We start from the raw sequence: 20,227 nt of genomic DNA, 5'->3' as shown, positions 1-20,227 counted from the left end.
AAAGACAGATCATGTTGAACTGAGACGTCTTCAGTTTTCTGTTCACATCTGTTTGCAAACATGGGGTGGTTTAGTAAATGCCAATCCAATGAAATCATTATGTTGACAAGAAAAGAGAAAAGGTACTTGTCTAAATTCATTAATGAATTCTTAAACGTGAGGAAGAATGGCAAAAGACCATCTTACCTGGCAGTGAAACACGTATTCTGGGGTCGTTTTTTTGTATTTCATATTCCATACAAGGGCCACACCGTCAGGCTCATGAGGAGCATCTTCATTGTTGTTATAGGAAGCCACAAGTAACTCTGGATACTGCTCGCAGAAATCAAGTGGAAAACAAAATGCTATGATAATAAGAACTGTTTTACATTCCAGTTACTCAACAGTCTTTATCAAATTATTCTGAAAATATAATACCTAACCCTCACCAAAAAAGATATCTCTATAGAGTTATGCTCACTGGAACATTAGAACTTTAAACTAGTACAGTTAGTTAAAGCATGTGTTGCAATTTTATCCAAAGGATTGGCGAGCAATTGACATAAGTAAAACTGGGTTGTGGCATGAATAAAATCTTGAGTTTTAAGTACAAAGAATGTTTGCAATCCTTTCTTCCATAGTACATGAGGCAAAATGAATACGATAGCATCAGAACCATCATTATTATTTTAAATTACATACTGATTTAAACAGTTTCTAAAACTAAAACTACCCAATTCAAAAATGAGTTAATAGCAACCAGTTTTGTTGTAATTTACCTGAGATGACCAATCCAAACAACTAACAACCCGATGCTTTGACCAACGTTCGTCAAAAAATTGTCGATTTAATGACAGTTTAGCACCTGCTTGAATCTCTCTACAGAAAAGACCAAACACAAAAAAAAAGTGTTAAACTTCTCCCTCTTAATCTTAAAGGATTTAACACTGCTGTACCCATAATTTTAGCAATTAAGCATTACCCTTCTTTGTCTTCCAAATCTCTTCCACTGTAGTCAAAGAAGATGTTAATCTGCTCAGAAAGAGCTCTTTCTACAATTCTTGTAGAATGGTCAAAGAAACTTAAAAATTCCTCGGAGTGCAAGATTTGTTGCTTTTCTTCTTCAGTCAGTTCATGAGGGGGGGCTAGAAAACAAATGTTTTTCTAAAGTCTGATTTATATCAGTCAAATCAAGTCAACTCACTGTTACAGTTTGGATCAATGAATGGCAGACATTCTTTTCAATCAGATTCACCTCTTTGATTTAGAGCATTTTATTCTACTTTAATACATAAATAATATTAGAAATCTTAATAGGAATCAACAAAATTTTTAAAGTTAAATTCTGTAAGATACCTTTACTATCATTTTCCTCATCTTTCTTTAAAGTTTTCTCTTCTTCAGGTTCAATAGGAGGTTTAGGAGTCACTACATCATCTTCTTCCTCTTCATCTGAAAAAGCAGAATAACACTAAAATTATTTTTATGAAAATAATTGATAATTTTTGTAGTATTCAGAAGGTATCACATCTCTTTACATAAAAGCAAAAGTAAACCACTGATACGACAGAACAAGTACAAATAATACGAATTTTGTCAACACAATTTTAAAGAATTAAGTGGAACCTCCTGGTTTTTATACCTACCTACGTGGTACCTCATCAGTAGTCATACCAAATTCTGTAGCTACATAAACTGAAATAAGATATATAAGCAACTAGGATGAATTCCTCACAGAAATCTCTAAAAGCTTGCAAGCATTTATCATTCTAGACAGAACAACACGCAACTCCTGCATAGTTTTATGTAGCACGCTGACACTTTAATGCTGTAGAATGAAGAAAATCAAATGTCTAAAATAGCCTACAGAGCTGGCTGCTTACTTGTGATCTGAAACCATCAGTGTGTCTAATGGGTCTTCCTATGGCATAAACGGCTTACATTAACTCTCAGGTTGCTATTTGAGAGGCAGATTTTAAAGATAATAGCTATGAGACCACATTTTCTATTCTGTCATTTTAAATGCAAGTCTCATTATCTACTGTTATATAATGTGACAGTAAGTACCTGAAACTGTTTTCTTAACTTGAATAAAATATATATTGAGATAATATACAATGTTTATAAGACATTTTTTATTATTAAATCTCCTCTTATATTCCCAAACCAGGAAATAACTTAAAATAACATTTGAAAATGTTATAGAACATACAGCTCTGCCTACCTTCTCTTTCACTACATTCCGAGATGGATTTTTATGGAGAAAATGTTTATTTTTATTGCCTAAACAGATATGTCATTTGTCTATACGGGAATGGCAGCAGGCGTCTACAGCAGAGTGCATCTCAAGTAATGAGAGCCTATTCAATAAGGGAACTTTACTTGTTAGTTATGTCATTTCCCTGACCCATGTTCAAAATTATTTAAAACACACATACATACGACGTACACAAAAGAATGGTCAAGGATGGGAACCAGCTGCTAAGTCATGGTCCCAGCAGCCAGGCCAGCTGACTAGATAGTAACAACCAGATGGCACTGCTGGGACTGTGTCTTTCTGCTACAAGGTGGCAATGGGATGGCATAACATTCTTCCGCTTGACTGCTTCCAATCCTGTCTCTCCCCAATGGCGAGCCTGTGCAATTACCCACACTCCAGGAGGCCTACAGATAAGCCTTTTCCCTGCAAACAAAATGTAGCTTGTAGGCCACACCAGCTGCCAAACCACACACATAGTGTTAGGTTTGGAGAGCTATGAAAATCTTTCTATCTCTATAGTATAAGCAATAAAAATATAACCGTACCTGTAGGAAAGAAAGCTTTAAATGACACTGTATAATGCACACAATGATACAACCTCCAACTTAATCAAAATGATAATGACGTATGCCAATCCTACATTACTTGAAATTGAGCGATTTTTACGTTCTGACAAGTTTACAGAACTAGGATAAATGGCACGAATGATTTCAATATATGCTCATACTTTTGAACCAAATGGTGAAGGTTAAAATTTTTCCTTTCAAGGGCCTCAATCAGCCACAAAGGAAAACAGTAATCACTGTCTTTTCAGCCAGCCCAACCGCATTTGTCAGCCCTTTCTCCGTCAATGCAGCCAGAGCAATCAACCTGCCAAACATTCAGAATGGAAAAACAATCTGAAAATACAGGGTATAATGCACCTGCCAGTGAAAATGGCCATTTCAAGAAAAGCTAGTGATCTCAGTGACCCCGCTGAGGAGGCGGTAGTGCAAAGGGGAAAGAACACGTAAAAGAATTCTTAGTGATCGCCACTCTCTTGCACATTGACACTTCCTTACAAAGCATGCCAATTACAGCTTTTGTGCTACTTAAAAAATGAAAGCTTTTTTTGGACAAAATAATCACACAGAGAAACAGAAAGACAGTGCTCCTTTTTAGATGAATTCTCATATACAACGGATTATTAATCTCAAAACAGTGTAACTGGTAACAATTCTACATTGCTCAAATGAATGAAATACTACCATAAAGTCACCTGCAAGTGTAACGTAATAAATTACATTCAAATTAAAAGTTGCCTTTTAGAATAGGATATTTACATCAATTAAAAATTAAGTCTGAGAATACATGTATTTTTTCCATTTCCTGCTAATACCATCAGCTATCCTGATCAATTTTGTTCACTAGTAGGGTTCTGTATATAAATCCTAAAATCAAAGACGGATTTTGTGCCACCCTGAACAGGTCATTGTTGAGCATTGTGAATTATAAATTACAGCCTCCTACCCACATCATATTCTCCTCCCTCAACTTTGTTGCATTATACGGCCTCTAAGTACCATTTCCAATGACAGGTGTCAAATTCTTGTCATAATGCACATGGTCAGTACTTTAGTGCTAAGTGACCTCATAATCTACATATTTAACAGAAAAGATCTTGTTTACAGACACTCTTTTCCTTTCAAAATTTAAAATGTAGATGAAGTATGTTAGACAGTGATCTACTATACGGCAACTGCCGTGTCTATTTGCCTATATAGATTATTTCAGTTGTAGCTGAATGATGAGTATCAACTATTTAAATACATGTTTTCAGGATTTTATTTTAGAATGAATGCACATACCTCCCTTTCTACATGGATTCAAAACTGATTTTAAAACTATGATAGATATTTAAACCCAAACTTTGTAAAAATGATTAAGCTAAATAAAATTTCAAGGAACATAAAAACAAATGATTTGTTATTCCTAAAAACTACACAACATAATACTTTTATTACAAAGTTGATCTTAAGCAATTATCTATATATATTTGGTAAAAATGCCTAACAGCAGATTAGAGAATGTTCCTCTGAAACAAATATATTATACGACTCTTGTTAAAAACTAATACAATAGCTACTAAAGGACTATTAATACTCCCAAAAATATAGTATTTAGAAAATTCTAAAGATCTGCTAAGCTAGTCCCTCTTACATGGTAAGCTATAATATATTTAAAAGTGAAAACGACTGCAACAGAGCAGGAAGACTGAAAAATGGGACTGCCATGTCACATCAATTTATTGATGAATATTCATTGCAATATGCTAAGTGGTTAACTCCATGCTTTCTCTGACAGGGAATCTAAGGTTATAAACTGAGCAGTAAAGAATGCATAAAAGTAGCAGTTACTTTTAAAATGACAAATCTCTTGTCAATGAATGCTAAGACTAGGTTTAATGAACCATTGAATTTTTACTTTGAGTTAACATCAAAATTGTGATGTATTTTGGTGAGATGGAAAGAAAAGCTGTTCTGTAAATTAAGATGCACCTTGAAGTAACACCACAGAATGAAATTCCAGTTGTCGGAATAATCTGTTAAAATGGAGTGGGTTAATCAAAGTTAAATCATCTGTGAAATGGGTGGCTTTTGTTAAAGTGAAGAAAGGAGTCTTCCGAGCAAGTTTTCTCATCTGTATGTCATATTAGTTAAGAGACATCTAAGCTAATAAACCTCAAAGTACACTTTGAATTATTTAAAATATTACAACTCATTTAACAGGTAATATATAAGATCCCAGGAAATCCTCACTAAACAATGATACTTTTTAATCTATCACTTATCACAATTAATCTCAATATGAAGTGAAAAGCAAATCCTATCATTAGTGTATTAATTTTGTTTAGGAAATACATTTTTGTCTATCAGTTTGTTATGTAGTTTCATTATACTGATGTACCCTATTTTAAGATAGTTTAATATCTTATGAAGAATTCCGAATTTAAAAAGTAGTCCAATTATTTATGGTACAAAGGAGTTGACACTCTGTTCTAAAAATCAGGAAATGTTTTGCATATAAAATATTATTTAATTTACAAAAATTCAATGTGAATAACTTCATAAGCACTTTCCAGAAAAATGAATATTAAAGGAAAATGCTTCAATCATTACTTTAAAAATACAGGTTGGATATGAATGATTTTTCCTTTAGTATTTTCAAAATAACCCTTTCTTTTCTGGATCAACATCATTTTGAATCACTTCATTTTCAATCCTTTTGTCCTTAATTCTATCTTCTTACACCTTACTCTTTAAAATCAATATTAAGAGAATTTATATTGGGAGAAAGCTTCATGAATACATTAAAGGAATCCATTCCTTTTATTTTTTAAACATCTATAGTTAGATGCAAGATCACTTGAATTTCCTTAATAATTCAGATCGTCAACAAGGAAAATATATAGCAGACTTTTTAATCAGAAAATATTTTGAATACAGATCTAATGCTAATTTGGGGGACATATAAGAAAGGAGTAATTAATTACACTATTTACTTTAACACAGAATTTCTCTCTCTACATGGTCTTTTTATATATAAAATTCAGATTTTATTCAGGCAGTATTGGCGTCATTTTACATAGATCCTGTTATCGGTGATCTCATGTTACATTTTTCAGAGGCCATAAATTCAGATATGCTGATTAAAGTCTTTCAAGCAAGATTAAGAACAAATGCTTCAATTTTCAATTATATTTATATTCTCATAGATTCTGTGAGGGTTAAAGCTAACTTAGTGTGTTATTTATTCCTGAATTTTTCAAAAATACATTTTAGACAAGCGTAATATTAACCAGAAGACCCACAAATTTAGTCTAACTTGGGAAGCATGGATTCCAGATGTTAAGATCATACAATAAAAAATTAAGAGCTATTTACATATAATAGTTTCCTACACCTTATAAATACTAATCATCATGTACCTGAATAAAAATATCTGCTACTAAACCAATACCAAAAATAATCACAAAACACACACATATGAGAAAGGGGAATGGTGTAAGGAAAACAGCATTTCACTAAAACTCAAAAGGCAGGTTCTGGTTGAAGCCCTGATGTTCTCCCACACTGTTAACACATGTTCATCAATTAACTTCCCGGGGCCTCAGTATCCTCAGGTGTAAACAAGATTAGATTAGGTAACATGATTTCTTCCTCTTTAAAAATCTGTTTCTAAAAATAGCAAAAACAAAAAAACTCTGTACTGAGAGGTGGGTAAGAAAAAAATAATGATTTTTCAAAAGAGTTGAAAACTTGGGAAGAATGTAACTTTTCCAGGAGTGTATCTGTGGGCACCACACTCCTGCCATGTGAAGCTTTTTACCTGCGGAGAACAAAATTGACTGAGGTCGCATGTTCCTTATCAATTTCATTCACAGTAGGCACTTTAAAACAGCAAAGAACCTCAGTTCAGAAACAGTACTACCAACTTACAGAGTAAATGTGAAAGCAAGAAGATGGCTAGAACAGGGGGAAAGAAAAACAACGCAGAATACAAACTGCTTTTTAAAACAATAGATTCAACCATTTTTTTTAAAATGGAAGAGTTAAATCTAAGACCAATTTTTATCTCCAATTTGGTAACTCACATTACTTCTGCACTGATTACACTGCCTACCCAAGTTTAATTTACTGTCTGTTATACTCAAATTGTGATTCTGGCAATTTTGTCTCATGGTGAGTTTTGGAATTTGTTACATATTCTTAAACGGGAACCAGCGAGGCTTAGTTTGAGAACCACTGTATTAAAGCAATGGATAAGTACAAGTATAGTTAAGCACAAAGTGTTTTCATTATAAAACTTTAATTTCAGTGTTTTTTCTTTCCCTCTTTCTGAAAACTTGCACAAAATTGGGAAAAGAAACTTAATGTAAGAGCCCCCAACATGAAAATAACTGTAATGATATATAAAGGAAATGATCTTTTTTTAAAATTAGTTTTGGGTGTACAAAGTAACGTAATTAGACATTTAAACTCCTCATAAAGTGATAACCCATGCCGAGCTACTACCGCTCTGACATCTTCTATAGTTGTTACAATACCATCGACTATCTTCCCTATGTGGTACTCCACATCCCGTGACTATATATACCTACATATTTAGTTATGGTTGACATTCAATATTGTATCTCATTTTTATAAGTACTTCCAAAGGCTAAGGATGGCCTCATGGCATTTGGATACATTTTTCACTCTCCTTCACTCAACCTGAAACTAAGAGAACCAAAGAAAGAATAATCTAGCACTTTCATATATAGCACACACTCAGTAAACTTGTAGAATCAATGAATACTTGTTAGGTTGCAAATGAATAAACACGGACCTTTATAAAATTAACATCTATGTCTAGTCTACTCGGGAAAAATTTAAAGATAGTGGTGCTGATGCAGGCATACCCATTAAAAACTGGGCTCAGTTCACCTATCCTGTCACTTTCACCTTCCATCAGTGAAGAAAAATTCTGTTTAAGACCATGAAGATAAAAACTGTTTATGTATTATTCTTAGGCAATCATTATAAAGTGATATTATCCTGATGCAGATATACCAATAAATAAGGTAACTAAACCATGTTATCCTTTAATAAAGTGTTTTTCAAGCTATAGGTCTAAAGCAATAAATTTAGTACACCCTGGTCAACATTTAAAAAAATGAAATATATTAAGAGAAAGGAAGGTGCTATTTCATAAAATTCTTGTTTCAGTTATACATCTCTATCTATGTTTGTACAGTATTATAAGATTAATTGAATTTCTTAACATACTATCATACAAGCATGCAAGTGCTGCTACAGTGGCAGTATGAGAGAGAGAGAACACCTTGGATCAGTCAGACTTGCTTTAGAATCTTTGCTACTAGCTATGTGACCTTTGATAAATGATCTTGTTCACCTTCAGCTTCTTCATGTGCAAACAGAACCAATCCTTAACATTCAAGGTTTTGGTGAGAGAATTAGAGGTAAATAGTTTCACACTGTACCTGATATGTAGTAGGCACTCTTGCTGCTAAAATTTTCAGTTATCAATTTAAACATGAAGTGTGAGGAACTATTACAAAGGAATAGCTAAAATAATATATTGGAAAGATGCTAAGAGGTTCAATTTTGTTCAAAGCATTCAGAGGGATATATAGAACACAAAATAACAGCACATTTCCATCTACATAGTATGTCATCGTGGAATTCAAAAGGACTATAAAGGAAAATCTATAATGGTTTCATTTATGTATCTAAGAGCAAATAATTATTAGGATATATATAGTCATTAAAATCAAGAACTGAAACTAATCATACTTTTTCACCCAATTTCATCAATAATTATATTGTAGCATCAACACTGGAAAATAACCTATTTTCTCAGTAGTTAGTTCCAGAATAAACACATGAAAATAAATATCCCAAGCAAGCAAAATCATTCTCCTGAGGAGGTAAAAGCAATTAATTCCTTCCCCAAATATTTATTGAGTACTTACTATAGGCCAGGCACTACTCAGTCTAGACATTAACAGCAATGAAGAAGCAACAGTCCTTATTCTCAGGGAAAATTTGGCAAAGAAGCTGAAGTATGATGACGCTAGAAGCCTTGCCCCAAATAATTTCAAACGGAAAAGAATACAGTTTACTTTGTGCTTCTGGGTCATCAGCTTATCTAACAAATCATGATTGTTTTAATTTTTTAATTACTTACAAAATAAAAACGGAAAAAAGAATTTTTTGAAAAACACCAGTCTTACATTATGTAGCTATATATTCAAATTAGTTCAAAGGCAATAACTTTACATGTTCACATTTTAAAATTTATATGCATCTCAAAACTAAGCATTTAAAAATGCAAATTTCAAGTAGGATATAAAACCATATGTGTATATAATTTCTGAAAAAATGTATCAGAAAACTGAAAACAAAATATTAACAATGGTTATTACACAGTAGCATCATAGATATTTCCTCTTTATATCCTTTCTGTATTTTCTATTCTCTGTGATATACAACTATAAAAACTAGAAAAAATTATTTTTAAAAAATCGAAGTTTTCACTTAAACTGAATATAACTATAGATATGTTACAATAGGCATTACCCAAAATAGCGTCAGAACACTTTACATTTCAAACAATCCAAAATGCATTTTGTAAGTATGATGGTATAACTAACAATAAATCTCCAGATTATTAGAAGAAAAAAAGCCTAATTTATTTTTTAAATGAGTCATGATACCTCATTTTGACAATTTTGCTCACTCTCTGAGCAAAATATATTAGATATTAACTTATCTAATAATATAGCTCCAAAAAGGCAGACATTATAATGCTTGAATTAATATACTAATTAATAAAATAATATTTCCTGGAAATTATAGATCCTGCAGTGTTAGTATTTTTCATACTGATAGTTTAACACTTTATCTTTTCTCTTTTAAGTTGCTTGTATCTCAAACAAGTTTGCCATCATGGGTTGGTTTTTTTTTCTGCTAAGATGAGGATTTTGTACCTGTGGAAGCTATCTTACCAATCAATGGAGGAGCGGGAATGAAAAAAATGTATCCACAGAAATGAATATTTACATGGTCAAGTGAAAAAATACTTGGATAAAAATGCTATCCTGATTTCCTCAAAATTTTCAAAGCGTAATTGTATATATGATAATGTCAACTCCTCTGAGAAGAAGATGAAAGTGAAAAGAAAAATTTAAGGTATTTATTTCATTTCCCTCAGTGGGCTGAAAAGAACTGTTAAAAGTGCATGTGATAATCTAGTCAAAATTAAATAGTTGTAATATTAATTTTCTTTTGAAGTATCTATAAACATAAAAATCTAAAGATTTCCTTTGGTAATAGCCAGGGATTTCAGGATTTCCCCCTTTTGCTTATCTGTTTTCTGGGCTTTCTGCAATGAATATTACTTTTGTTTCTCTTTAATGGAGAAACATGGTAATTTAACTGAAATTTTAAAAATAAATTAATTTAAACATTTGATAAATAGTTTTTATGTTTGCTATTCTATGATTAAGTAGGAATAAATTTTCCTGGTCAAGGAGAAAAAAATGTTCCTAAAAGGATAACTTATGGGCCCACAATTCCAAAATATCAACAACTCTAAAATCCGTAACTTATTTAGTGGTAAACCCTGACATAACCAAAGGTAAAGCTATTATAATCATTACTTATCTCACTCTGAATAAACTTTTGCTGCCAAAAGATTAATATTAATACCTAAGATGCTAATGGAGTGTTTACATATAGAAAATATACTTTACTACTTTTCTGAAATCTAAAAAATTCTAATTTCAAATACATAGATATCACCAAAGGTTTCAGATAAGAAACTGTGGATCTGTATTAGGGATCTTATTTAAGCCTCTGACATGTATAACAAATATTTTAGTCCCACTGGGAAAAACAAGAACCATCTTAACTTTAGCTATCTAATGAAACTTAAAAAATCAGTCCCCAACATAAAAATGGTAATTCCTTCTGGTTTAAGAATGAAAGGACTCCATATTCAATATGTGTGTGTATATTTCCCAACATTACATACAAATTAAAGTCTGCCATATAATCAACATAGTAGAGCCCTTAGATCATAAAAGAGAAAGTTTAAGAATTAGATCTAGATTTGTTCATTAATATGGATAGTAATTACATGTTAGACTACAGTATGCACTACAGAAAATAATTTACATGATTTCATTCACTGTGGATACATGCTCTTTTAGGAAAGAATTATGCTCAGTGACACAGAAATAGAACATTCCTAAGCTCTTCTGCTTCTAAAACAGGACAAAATAAAAATTGAACGACTTAAACTTATGTCAAGAAAATTAATAATCATGTGTATAGCTTATACTTTATTAACTTTTAAAAGAAAAAGTTTTAAAACTCTGAAAAACGAATACATAAATATGCTTCCCTAAGAAAATATGCCAAAAAACAAAAACAAAAAATGCAGAAAAATAAAAAAACAATCCACTTATTAAACATGGGGGCTTAATGACAATCATATTAAGGACAGATATTCACCTTCTTTGGGTTGAGCCATAACTGGAGTCTGAGTTTCCTTTGTATATGTCACGATTTCTCGAGGAGGAAAGTCAACTTGTGTAATTTTAGCCATTCCAAGTTTAATAGGTCCTCGTCTGAATAAAGTGAACACAAATTTTTTAAATACAACAAATAATACACTTAAACACATCAAACCATGTTATTTTGGAAAAGTAAGAATTAAACATTGTGTACCCAACACTGTAATTTAAATCCCTGTTTTACTCAAGATATTTTAGGTGAACAATGAATTAGCTTTATCTTAACAAAAGAATTAGAAGGTAGCAAAACCAAAAGATATTTCTGAATCATTCAAGGTGTTTCTTTTTCACTTTAAAAAGGCAAACAATTTAGTTTCTTGGAGCAAATGTGTGGGCAATAATAGAGGAAGAGAATAGAAATTTCCAAGTGGTCTGCTGAATATGGTTGGTTATGGACTATGGTTGGTTTTGGCAGAGATCTCATTCTGGATGTTTTTGAAGAGTCAGATAACATGGCCCTCACTCAGATATCGTCACTATTAGGAGACTTCAGCTTTAAGACTGAAAAATGGGTTTCTATGGAAAACCTTTTTTTCCTACATATATTTTACAGAAATTGAGAATCATACAATTTAGATTTTAAAATGAAATATTTAAACTTAAATCGCTTATCTCTGCATGGCCCATACTGTCCTCAATCCAAGTATGGACAAACTACAGTGCAGGTATTTTATACCTAAACTAAAGCAACAGATCTTTTGAGTACCATAAAACTACTAAAGTGACTTCTATCTTCAGAGGGGAAACATTCTTTTTTGGTAAACAGAAGAGTTGTGGCTGAGGAAAATGGACCAAAGATACTATTAGATATTTGGGGGATCTTATCTTGGTTATCATACTAGATGTTTAAATTCTAAACCAAATAAAGTATGCATTCAAACTCCCAAAGAAGTTCTCAATTATGGAGCTGTCTTAAAAGGATATCTAATAAAGACATTGTTGTGACTTCCAGAATATCAAGCAGGATATCTGAAATTTACATACATATCATTGGTATTATAACTTTTTTCTTATATAAACATCCTTTTAGAATCCTGTACAAAAAAGGATAATAAAATTAGTAGATTTAAAAAACTGATTTTCTCTAAACGTCCTAAATGCGGGCCATGAGAAAGTTTTAATGTGTTAGGAATATCTTAGCCTTAAAAAAAGAAAAAAAAACCCAGCCATAATCAAAGAATTAAGTGGGAAAATTTAAGTACATTTAAAATAATCTAATATTCTAAGAATAAAATTTGAAATAAGAAACATTATATTCTGATTTTTAAGATGTAAACCATATGAAAAGCAAATCACTCACATATCTAGGGAAAATGGTCATGCCAACAATATTATGAACAAGTTACTAACTTGAATATATATAAGGTTTCATAGGTTAAAAAAAATCACAATATTAGAACAAACAAAATAGTCTAAGATTTAAAGGTAGAAGGGTAGGGAGGTAATACCTTACTTATCCAAAAGCTAGTTTAACTGAGAATAGGAAACAATTGGGGTTCGGGGAGCCTCAGGGCAGCCAATAGAGAGGCTTTTTAGTTAATGTACAAGAAGCTCTTGTACTTTCCTTATCTGCCCTAATACAAGGCATATTTACTCTTACTTTAGACATCATTCCAAAGGTATTGGTCGTATGTTTTAGAAGCTGCAAATTATGAAGGGAAAATAGCTATCTCAGTCAGGCACAACGGCAGCAGCAAAAGTATTTTGCACTGGAGACTAAATAAATGAGTGAATAAATGAATAAATCAACAGCAATCTGGGGCCATAGTGTAGAGACCAACAGCTCTGTTCCACTCAAAACCTTAGAAATCATCAGTGAATTTTAATATAGGGAAATAAATTAATATTCATATTGAGTAACCCAGAAAAAGTTGAGTTACATGTAGAATATGTATTTTTAAAAGTCTGGGAAGTTTGTAATACATCTTAGAAAAACTTACATCAAAAATATAGAAATAATAAAAGGAATCTGGACACTTAAATAGGTAGACTTAGGGTACTTGGAAAATCACACACATAGACTATTTCTTTCACTGAATTTTAGAGGATAAATGAGGTGTCACAGTAAAATATAACTCTTTTCCTAACTATATACTGCATATTAGAAATTTAAGCAAAATAAAATTAGGACAGTTTCACAAAGAATCAAATTAATTATAAAAGAGGGAAGGTAATAAATCTATTCAATACCCCAAATCGGAATCTGAGTGAAGCTGAAGAACTGATGGATCTGTATCCCAATGCAGCGTCCTAAATGGTTGTAGGACAACCATGAAGCATTAGCAGAAAAGGCCATAAGTTAGTCAAGCAAATACACTCTATGAATAGCTAAAGTACTGTTCACAATTAAAACCCACATGTTCTAGTTAGTACCAAAAACACACCAGGTACCACTCAATGCTCTAGTGCATGCAACAAGCATAATATGGTTAAAGATGCAAACATACAACCCAGAATAGTTAAAAGACAGTATTTTCAGATTATGGGAAACTAATATTGCACAATAATGGATAAGAACAGCCAAGCACACAACAACCTAAATAATACATTATTTTTGGATGATAAGCTAGGCTATAAAAAGTTTAAAATTTAAGTTTCCTAATGAAGAAAACATTAGTAAAAACATCTTAGTTAACATGTTATAATCTTGCCCAAAGCATTAAATGTGTGCAGGAAATTGTCATATTGCTAAAGGAAATGAGTCAACACATAAGCCTTTCGGTAAGAAAGCCAAAGACTATTCCACTGGGATACAAAATAGCTAAAGTTTCCAAAATGTGACCCTTACGTAATTTATGGGTTAAGCACTGCCTTGGGCTTATATGTCATCTGCTTTAGAAAGCAGCCGAAGATTTCTGTCTCTAGGAAAAAATAGATTTTTCCCAGAAAAAAATATTTTATGTTCAAAGGATTTACCTAAACTTTTAGAGAGTATCAATCCTAAATAAATATTCAGTTGTACTTTATTTAGCCTTGTCTACTGGGTAAATACCTTACACAGGATCTTTTTCACTTAAACAAAATGTAGTCATTACTAGAACAAAAGGTACTTTATCACACTGGCATTCTTATAGGTTAGCAATACATAATTATATACAGTACCGCATGATGCTCATAGTCTTTATTAAAAAGTTAAGCATAATACGTTCAGAGCTACCATTTTGTCAAAATACGTTTCTCACTCATATTAGTTACGTACAACTAAAACTGCTATAATATTTACATACCGTGTTTCCCCGAAAATAAGACCTAGCTGGACCATCAGCTCTAATGCGTGTTCTGGAGCAAAAATTAATATAAGACCCAGCCTTATTTTACTATAATATAAAACCCGGTCTTATCTAACATAAGACTGGGTTTTATATTAATTTTTGCTTCAGAACACACATTAGAGCTGATGATCTAGCTAGGTCTTGTTTTCGGGGAGACAGGGTACAACAAATGATTTCTATACTTTATTTGCCTATACAATTTATCAACAAAAACAATCTGATGACTTGAATTAGAGGAATTCTTCATTTTAAAACTATAAACATCTTGGGACTTAAACAGTACTGTGTGTATGTAAAGAAAGAAGAGGCCACAGTGAAGATTTACTTTGTCAAAGCAATGAACAGCAACAAACTTAGGCTTTGTGAAACCAGAAGCGGTTGTATGAGAACATTTCTCTCCAAGGAATGTTCTGTCAACAGCCTTTACATTATATGAGAGCTCTAGCTGTTATCAATTACGTAGAGCTCCTTGTGGAGGATGTCATTTTAGTCTAAAATCAAGTAAAACTTTGCTGCAAAATATAGTCAGTACAGAAAACACACTGCACAACATATGGGATTACATTTATTAAAGGCATCTGTAGACATATAAAGTAAAATTCCAATATAATCCAAAAGCCTGAGAGATAAACTGGTCAAGAATGGAAAAAAGGAATAAGAGGCATGGATTTCCCAATTAAATAACAGCCACCACCTAAATTTTAGAGATAACAGAAGCGATTGAGAAAGTGAACTAGAATCCTAATGAAATGTAGCTTCCTATTCTCCCATCCAAGTACTAACCAGGCCCGACCCTGCGTAGCTTCCAAGATCAGACGAGATCGGGCGCGTTCAGGGTGGTATGGCCATAGACAAGCTTCCTATTCTCAAAGTTAGAGAAATATCACTTTTCAAGACCTTTCATTTTTTTCATAAATTACCACCAGGCCCAATAGAAATTTTTGGCATTTAGAAATAGTGATTTTGATGTATTTCGATATCATATTTGGTAATGGCTAATATATCTCTTTCCTCTCTCCTAGTATACTAATCTTAGACTATTCTGGCTATTTCACACATCTTCATGCATTTTCCTATGATATTTCTTCTTTTTCTCTTTATTCTTTCATTACCATCATGCCTACAATTTGAGTGCATTGTTTCATTCTCAGACCCTAGTATTATTTTTCAAAGTCATATATTTAGAAATGTTATTATTTTATTGCCAATGGCACCAATTAATCAACATTAATTATCTTCCTACTATGAAATCTTGAGATGATTTAGTGGAATTCATAGTTTTCTACTCGTGTGTGTGTGTGTGTTTGTGTGTGTGTGTGTAATGAACATACTCAGCTCTCTACTAATGTTTAAAGTGAGTTCAAAGAAGAGAATATATGTATTAAGATTAAAAAGATATATCGCCTCATTCAAAAAGGATTTTTTTCCTGTCCTGTTAAACTTAGAAGAAACTAATTTTGCATTCATTCTCCAATAAGAACAAATACTACTAAAGATATTTAAATACCTATTTTCTTGTTTTACAACTTATCATTAAAAATCTACACTTGAAACCAAACACAAGTTAGCACACTATCATTAGACCTTTTCAATACAGTAAACAACATTCTTAATTTTTAAAAATTAAAGTATAGTTGACATACAACATCCTGAGTTTCAGGTGTACAACATAGTTATTCAACATTTACATACCTTATGAAGTGATCACTGCAATAAATCTAGTAAACATCTGTCCCTGAACAGTTATTATGATACTATTAACTATATTCCCTACCTGAACATTACATCCCCATGACTTATTTTATAACTGGAAGTTTGTACGTCTTATTCCCCTTCACCTTTTTTGCCCATTCACATTCCCCTTCTCTGTGGCAATCATCAATTTGTTCTCTACATCTATGAGTCTGTCTGTTTTGTTTGTATGCTTTGTTTTTTAGATTCCACATGCAAATGCGATTATTTGGTATGTCTTTATCAGTCTGACTTATATCACTTAGCATAATACCCTCTAAGTCCATCCATGTTGTCACAAATGGCAAGATCTTTCTTTTTTATGGCTAAGTAATATTCCACTGTGTGTGTGTGTGTGTGTGTGTGTGTGTGTGTGTGTGTGTGTATTACGTCTCTATTCAAGTCCTCTGCCCACTTTTTAACTGGTTTGTTTTTTGATGTTGAATTATATGTGTTCTTTATATATTTTGGATATTAAACCCTTATTGGATATATCATTTGTGACTATCTTCTCCCGTAAATCAATGACATAATCACTAGAGTAAGTTCCATGAAGGCAAGGGCCATGAACACTTTATGTGCTATAGTAACCTACATAGTATTTAACGTTAAATTGACAATTCGATGAGTATGTGTTCCATATACAAATATTTTCTTAACAGTATTTACTCCCTCTACCAATTTACTATACTCCAGTGGGTCTTTAATCTCTAGGTTCCCCAGTGAAACTCAGGACATGTTTTAATTCATATTATTAAAACCAAGTAGATGTTATATAATATTTTTTAAAGCAAACCTGCTAATATTGCATTAAAATAATCTTTCTACTTTTATTCAAAATCAAGAAAACGGGAGCTCAGAATGAACACAGTATATTATATACACAAAATAATGTACACTATCAAATAAAGAAATTTAATAAATATAATAGCTTTTTTCTATTTGGGAAAATATTTTTACTATGGTAATGTTGTAGAATGAAAAAAAAACAAAAAAACCCTTCACTTGAAAATACCATTTGCTTACTAGCAAAGGAATACTAATGTATTTGTATAAAAACACAGAGGTATGAATTTAAAAAAAAATAAATTTAGCCTTAAAGATAAATGTAGACTAAATAATCTATAATACATACTATTTTATAAAGTAACATTATTACTAAAAAGAAATTTTTTTTTTAAATGATAAAGAGTTGTCATTTATCTCTATTGACAGTATTGCTTAGACTTGCAATTTTGGTTCTATATACAGAACAGTTTTGGAAAGCACATCTCAAATTCAAACTGAACCTTTTGTGCCTTCTAATTATTAACGATAACCTGATTATTCAGGAACTGATTAAAGTACTAAGTCTATGGATTATCTAGCTCCCTCACTCTTCTTTTTTCTTGCTCTGTTTTTAGATACTCATTACTTGTTTGTAACTCCAATCAGAGGGGATCAGGCACAAAAAACATAACACTTCTCAATTTATTTCTTATTAAAAGGTGTATTAAGAAGGACATGTAACTTCCTGGTCCAAAATAAGGATTCTGAATAAAGATTTTAACTAGTTATGTTTAATTTCAAAAGTCAAAAAGTATGATACTGTTAAAGACTTGTTACTGTTTTATGTGGTGAGGGAGAGAGGAAAGGAAGAAGAGGAATAAGTAATACGTTAACACTTTTCCCAATACAATCTTTAGGAAGAAACTGAAATCTTACTGAACTTTTGAAAAGCAAGAACCAACATGTGTGTAGGACCCTAAAACAAACATGAGATAGTTTTACAAGAAAGATGTGAATTCAGGAAAACTTGGCAGGAAACACTCTTCATTTTTAATTGAGGTATAACTGACACCTAACATTCTATTAATTTCAGGTGTTCAACAACATAAGGATTCCATATTGTACATACTGTGAAATAATCACCACAATAAGTCTAGTTAATATCATCACCACACACAGTTACAAATTTCTTTTTCTTGTGATGAGAACTTTTAAGATCTACTCTTAGCAACTTTCAAATATGCAATACAGTACTGTTAACTATATCACCATGCTGTACATTACATCTCCATGCCTTACTTATTTTATAACTGGAAGTGTGTACCTTTTGACCCCCCCCTTCACCCATTTTGCCCACTCTGTCCCACACCTCTGGCAACCACCAACCTGTTCTATGTATGACCTTATTTATTTTTTAAGATTCCACATATAAATGAGATCATACAGTATTTGTCTTTCTCTTATTTCACATAGGGTAATACCCTCAAGGCAGTGAAGACACTTAATGTTTCCTTAACAGTTATTCCTTATTCTTGATATTTTATGTGTTATTATTGTCTATCTTAATTAGACCTACTGAATGAATAGAACAGAATTGGGCTGTTTAACTGGATTGCTTAGATTTTCAATTACTGAATGGGGAATTAAGCACAGCAAAGAGGTTTTACACAGTTTATACCCAAAACAGTCACATAAGCAATATAAAGATTGCTTAAATAGAAAACGTTTAAATGAATTAACACCTCCATTTTCATATAAAATAATTAGCATAAAATCAGTTAACTATTCAGTACTAAGTTAATGAAGTATGACAGTTAAAACTGTAAAAATTTTCCCTCAATTTACAACAATTTCTATGCCATTTAGATTTCAAAATATTAACTAACAACATAACTATTTAGAGTTCCTCTAAAGCACTGACAGTATATGGGCATTAAATGCATTCTATCATTAAAATATTAAAAGAAAATTACTATACCTAGATCCCACCGCGCCATCTCCAGAGTCTTGGCTTCCAGCTTCACTTGGTGTGCTCACAGATTTGGAGGATGGAGACATAGGAGGAGGGACTAAATAGTGAAACAGACAGGTATCCGCTGTTACTACACGGAGAGGTTGCTCAGCTTATGACGTTTCAAAAGCAATTTAATATGAAGTAATTAACAAAAAAGAAAAAATGGCAAACCAAAAAAAACAAAAATACACGAATGAAAATGAACAGTAGAAAGAAGAGGAGAAAGACAAAATTAACAATGCATGCTGACAATTCATGCAATTTCTCTGGCAAAATGCATTTGGGCTTTATATTAAAAAAAAAAAAAAAGCAAGATTATAGATGGATGCATCTTCATCTCAGCCAACACCAAATGTGGGCACTAATTTTCAAAGGAGAGCATTCCTTCTCCTCTCTTTAACTTCTCACTTTTAAGATGACCAGATTATAAATATTATTTATAACTGCTGTCAAAATCAAAACTCTGAAGTATGCTTCAAAAGTCATTTGACTCTCAGGTTTTCAGACATTTATTTTTTAATGTTAATTTTTGTCTAACAATTTTTTGTTTCAAATATAAACATCTTAAATTATTTAATTTTTCCTCCACCAAAAAAAAAAAATGGGGTGGGGGGCAATTCAGAGAAATGACTTGCTAAAGGAATGGCTCCTTTAAAATTTCCGTTAGTTTCCAGCAATTTGGGTGAAAAATGCAAACAGGCCATAAAACAGCATGCATTCTGGACATGATGCATAACATAAAGTGATGCATGCAACTGAAACAAGGCAAGACTTATGGTAACTTCCTTACCCCAGTATTCAGAAAAAACTGAAGTGTACAGACAAAGATACAGACACCCAAAATATTCTTAATCCCTTCTTATAGAAAAATACACATTTTTCATAGTATATAAAACAAACAGCAAATGCTTTCCCTTAATTTGTTAATTTTAACATTCTATACCAACAGTTGAACGTGCATATTTCATGCTATTACATTTGTAAAACTTGATTACCATTGCAGAGAGTATAGGAGGATCATCACTGCCATCTTCTGGTTAAATTTTACCATAATTGTCCCCAAGCCCAACTATCTTTTTAAA

At 32.0% G+C, this 20,227-nt stretch overlaps 1 protein-coding gene across 7 annotated transcripts in view; it reads right to left on the bottom strand.

The window, feature by feature from the left end:
- DYNC1I2 (dynein cytoplasmic 1 intermediate chain 2) overlaps positions 1-20,227 on the bottom strand; it is a 47,666-nt gene that overhangs the window by 14,319 nt on the left and 13,120 nt on the right. For 2 of the 7 annotated variants that reach the window (XM_019727421.2, XM_019727422.2), the window contains exons 5-12: positions 19,936-19,953; positions 19,110-19,200; positions 13,551-13,610; positions 11,299-11,414; positions 1,336-1,431; positions 962-1,124; positions 759-858; positions 187-312 (exon numbers count right to left, since the gene is read on the bottom strand). In XM_019727421.2, the coding sequence (XP_019582980.1) occupies positions 187-312; positions 759-858; positions 962-1,124; positions 1,336-1,431; positions 11,299-11,414; positions 13,551-13,610; positions 19,110-19,200; positions 19,936-19,953 (770 nt within the window). The remainder of the gene's footprint in view (positions 1-186; positions 313-758; positions 859-961; positions 1,125-1,335; positions 1,432-11,298; positions 11,415-13,550; positions 13,611-19,109; positions 19,201-19,935; positions 19,954-20,227) is intronic. The other 5 variants (XM_019727423.2, XM_019727427.2, XM_019727425.2 and 2 more) reach the window with 3 other exon arrangements.

Source organism: Rhinolophus sinicus, linkage group LG01, assembly GCF_036562045.2.
Source record: "Rhinolophus sinicus isolate RSC01 linkage group LG01, ASM3656204v1, whole genome shotgun sequence".
In the NCBI taxonomy this organism is placed as follows: Eukaryota; Metazoa; Chordata; class Mammalia; order Chiroptera; family Rhinolophidae; genus Rhinolophus; species Rhinolophus sinicus.
Note: the sequence above shows the minus strand (reverse complement) of the source record. Positions and strands in the feature narration are given on the sequence as shown.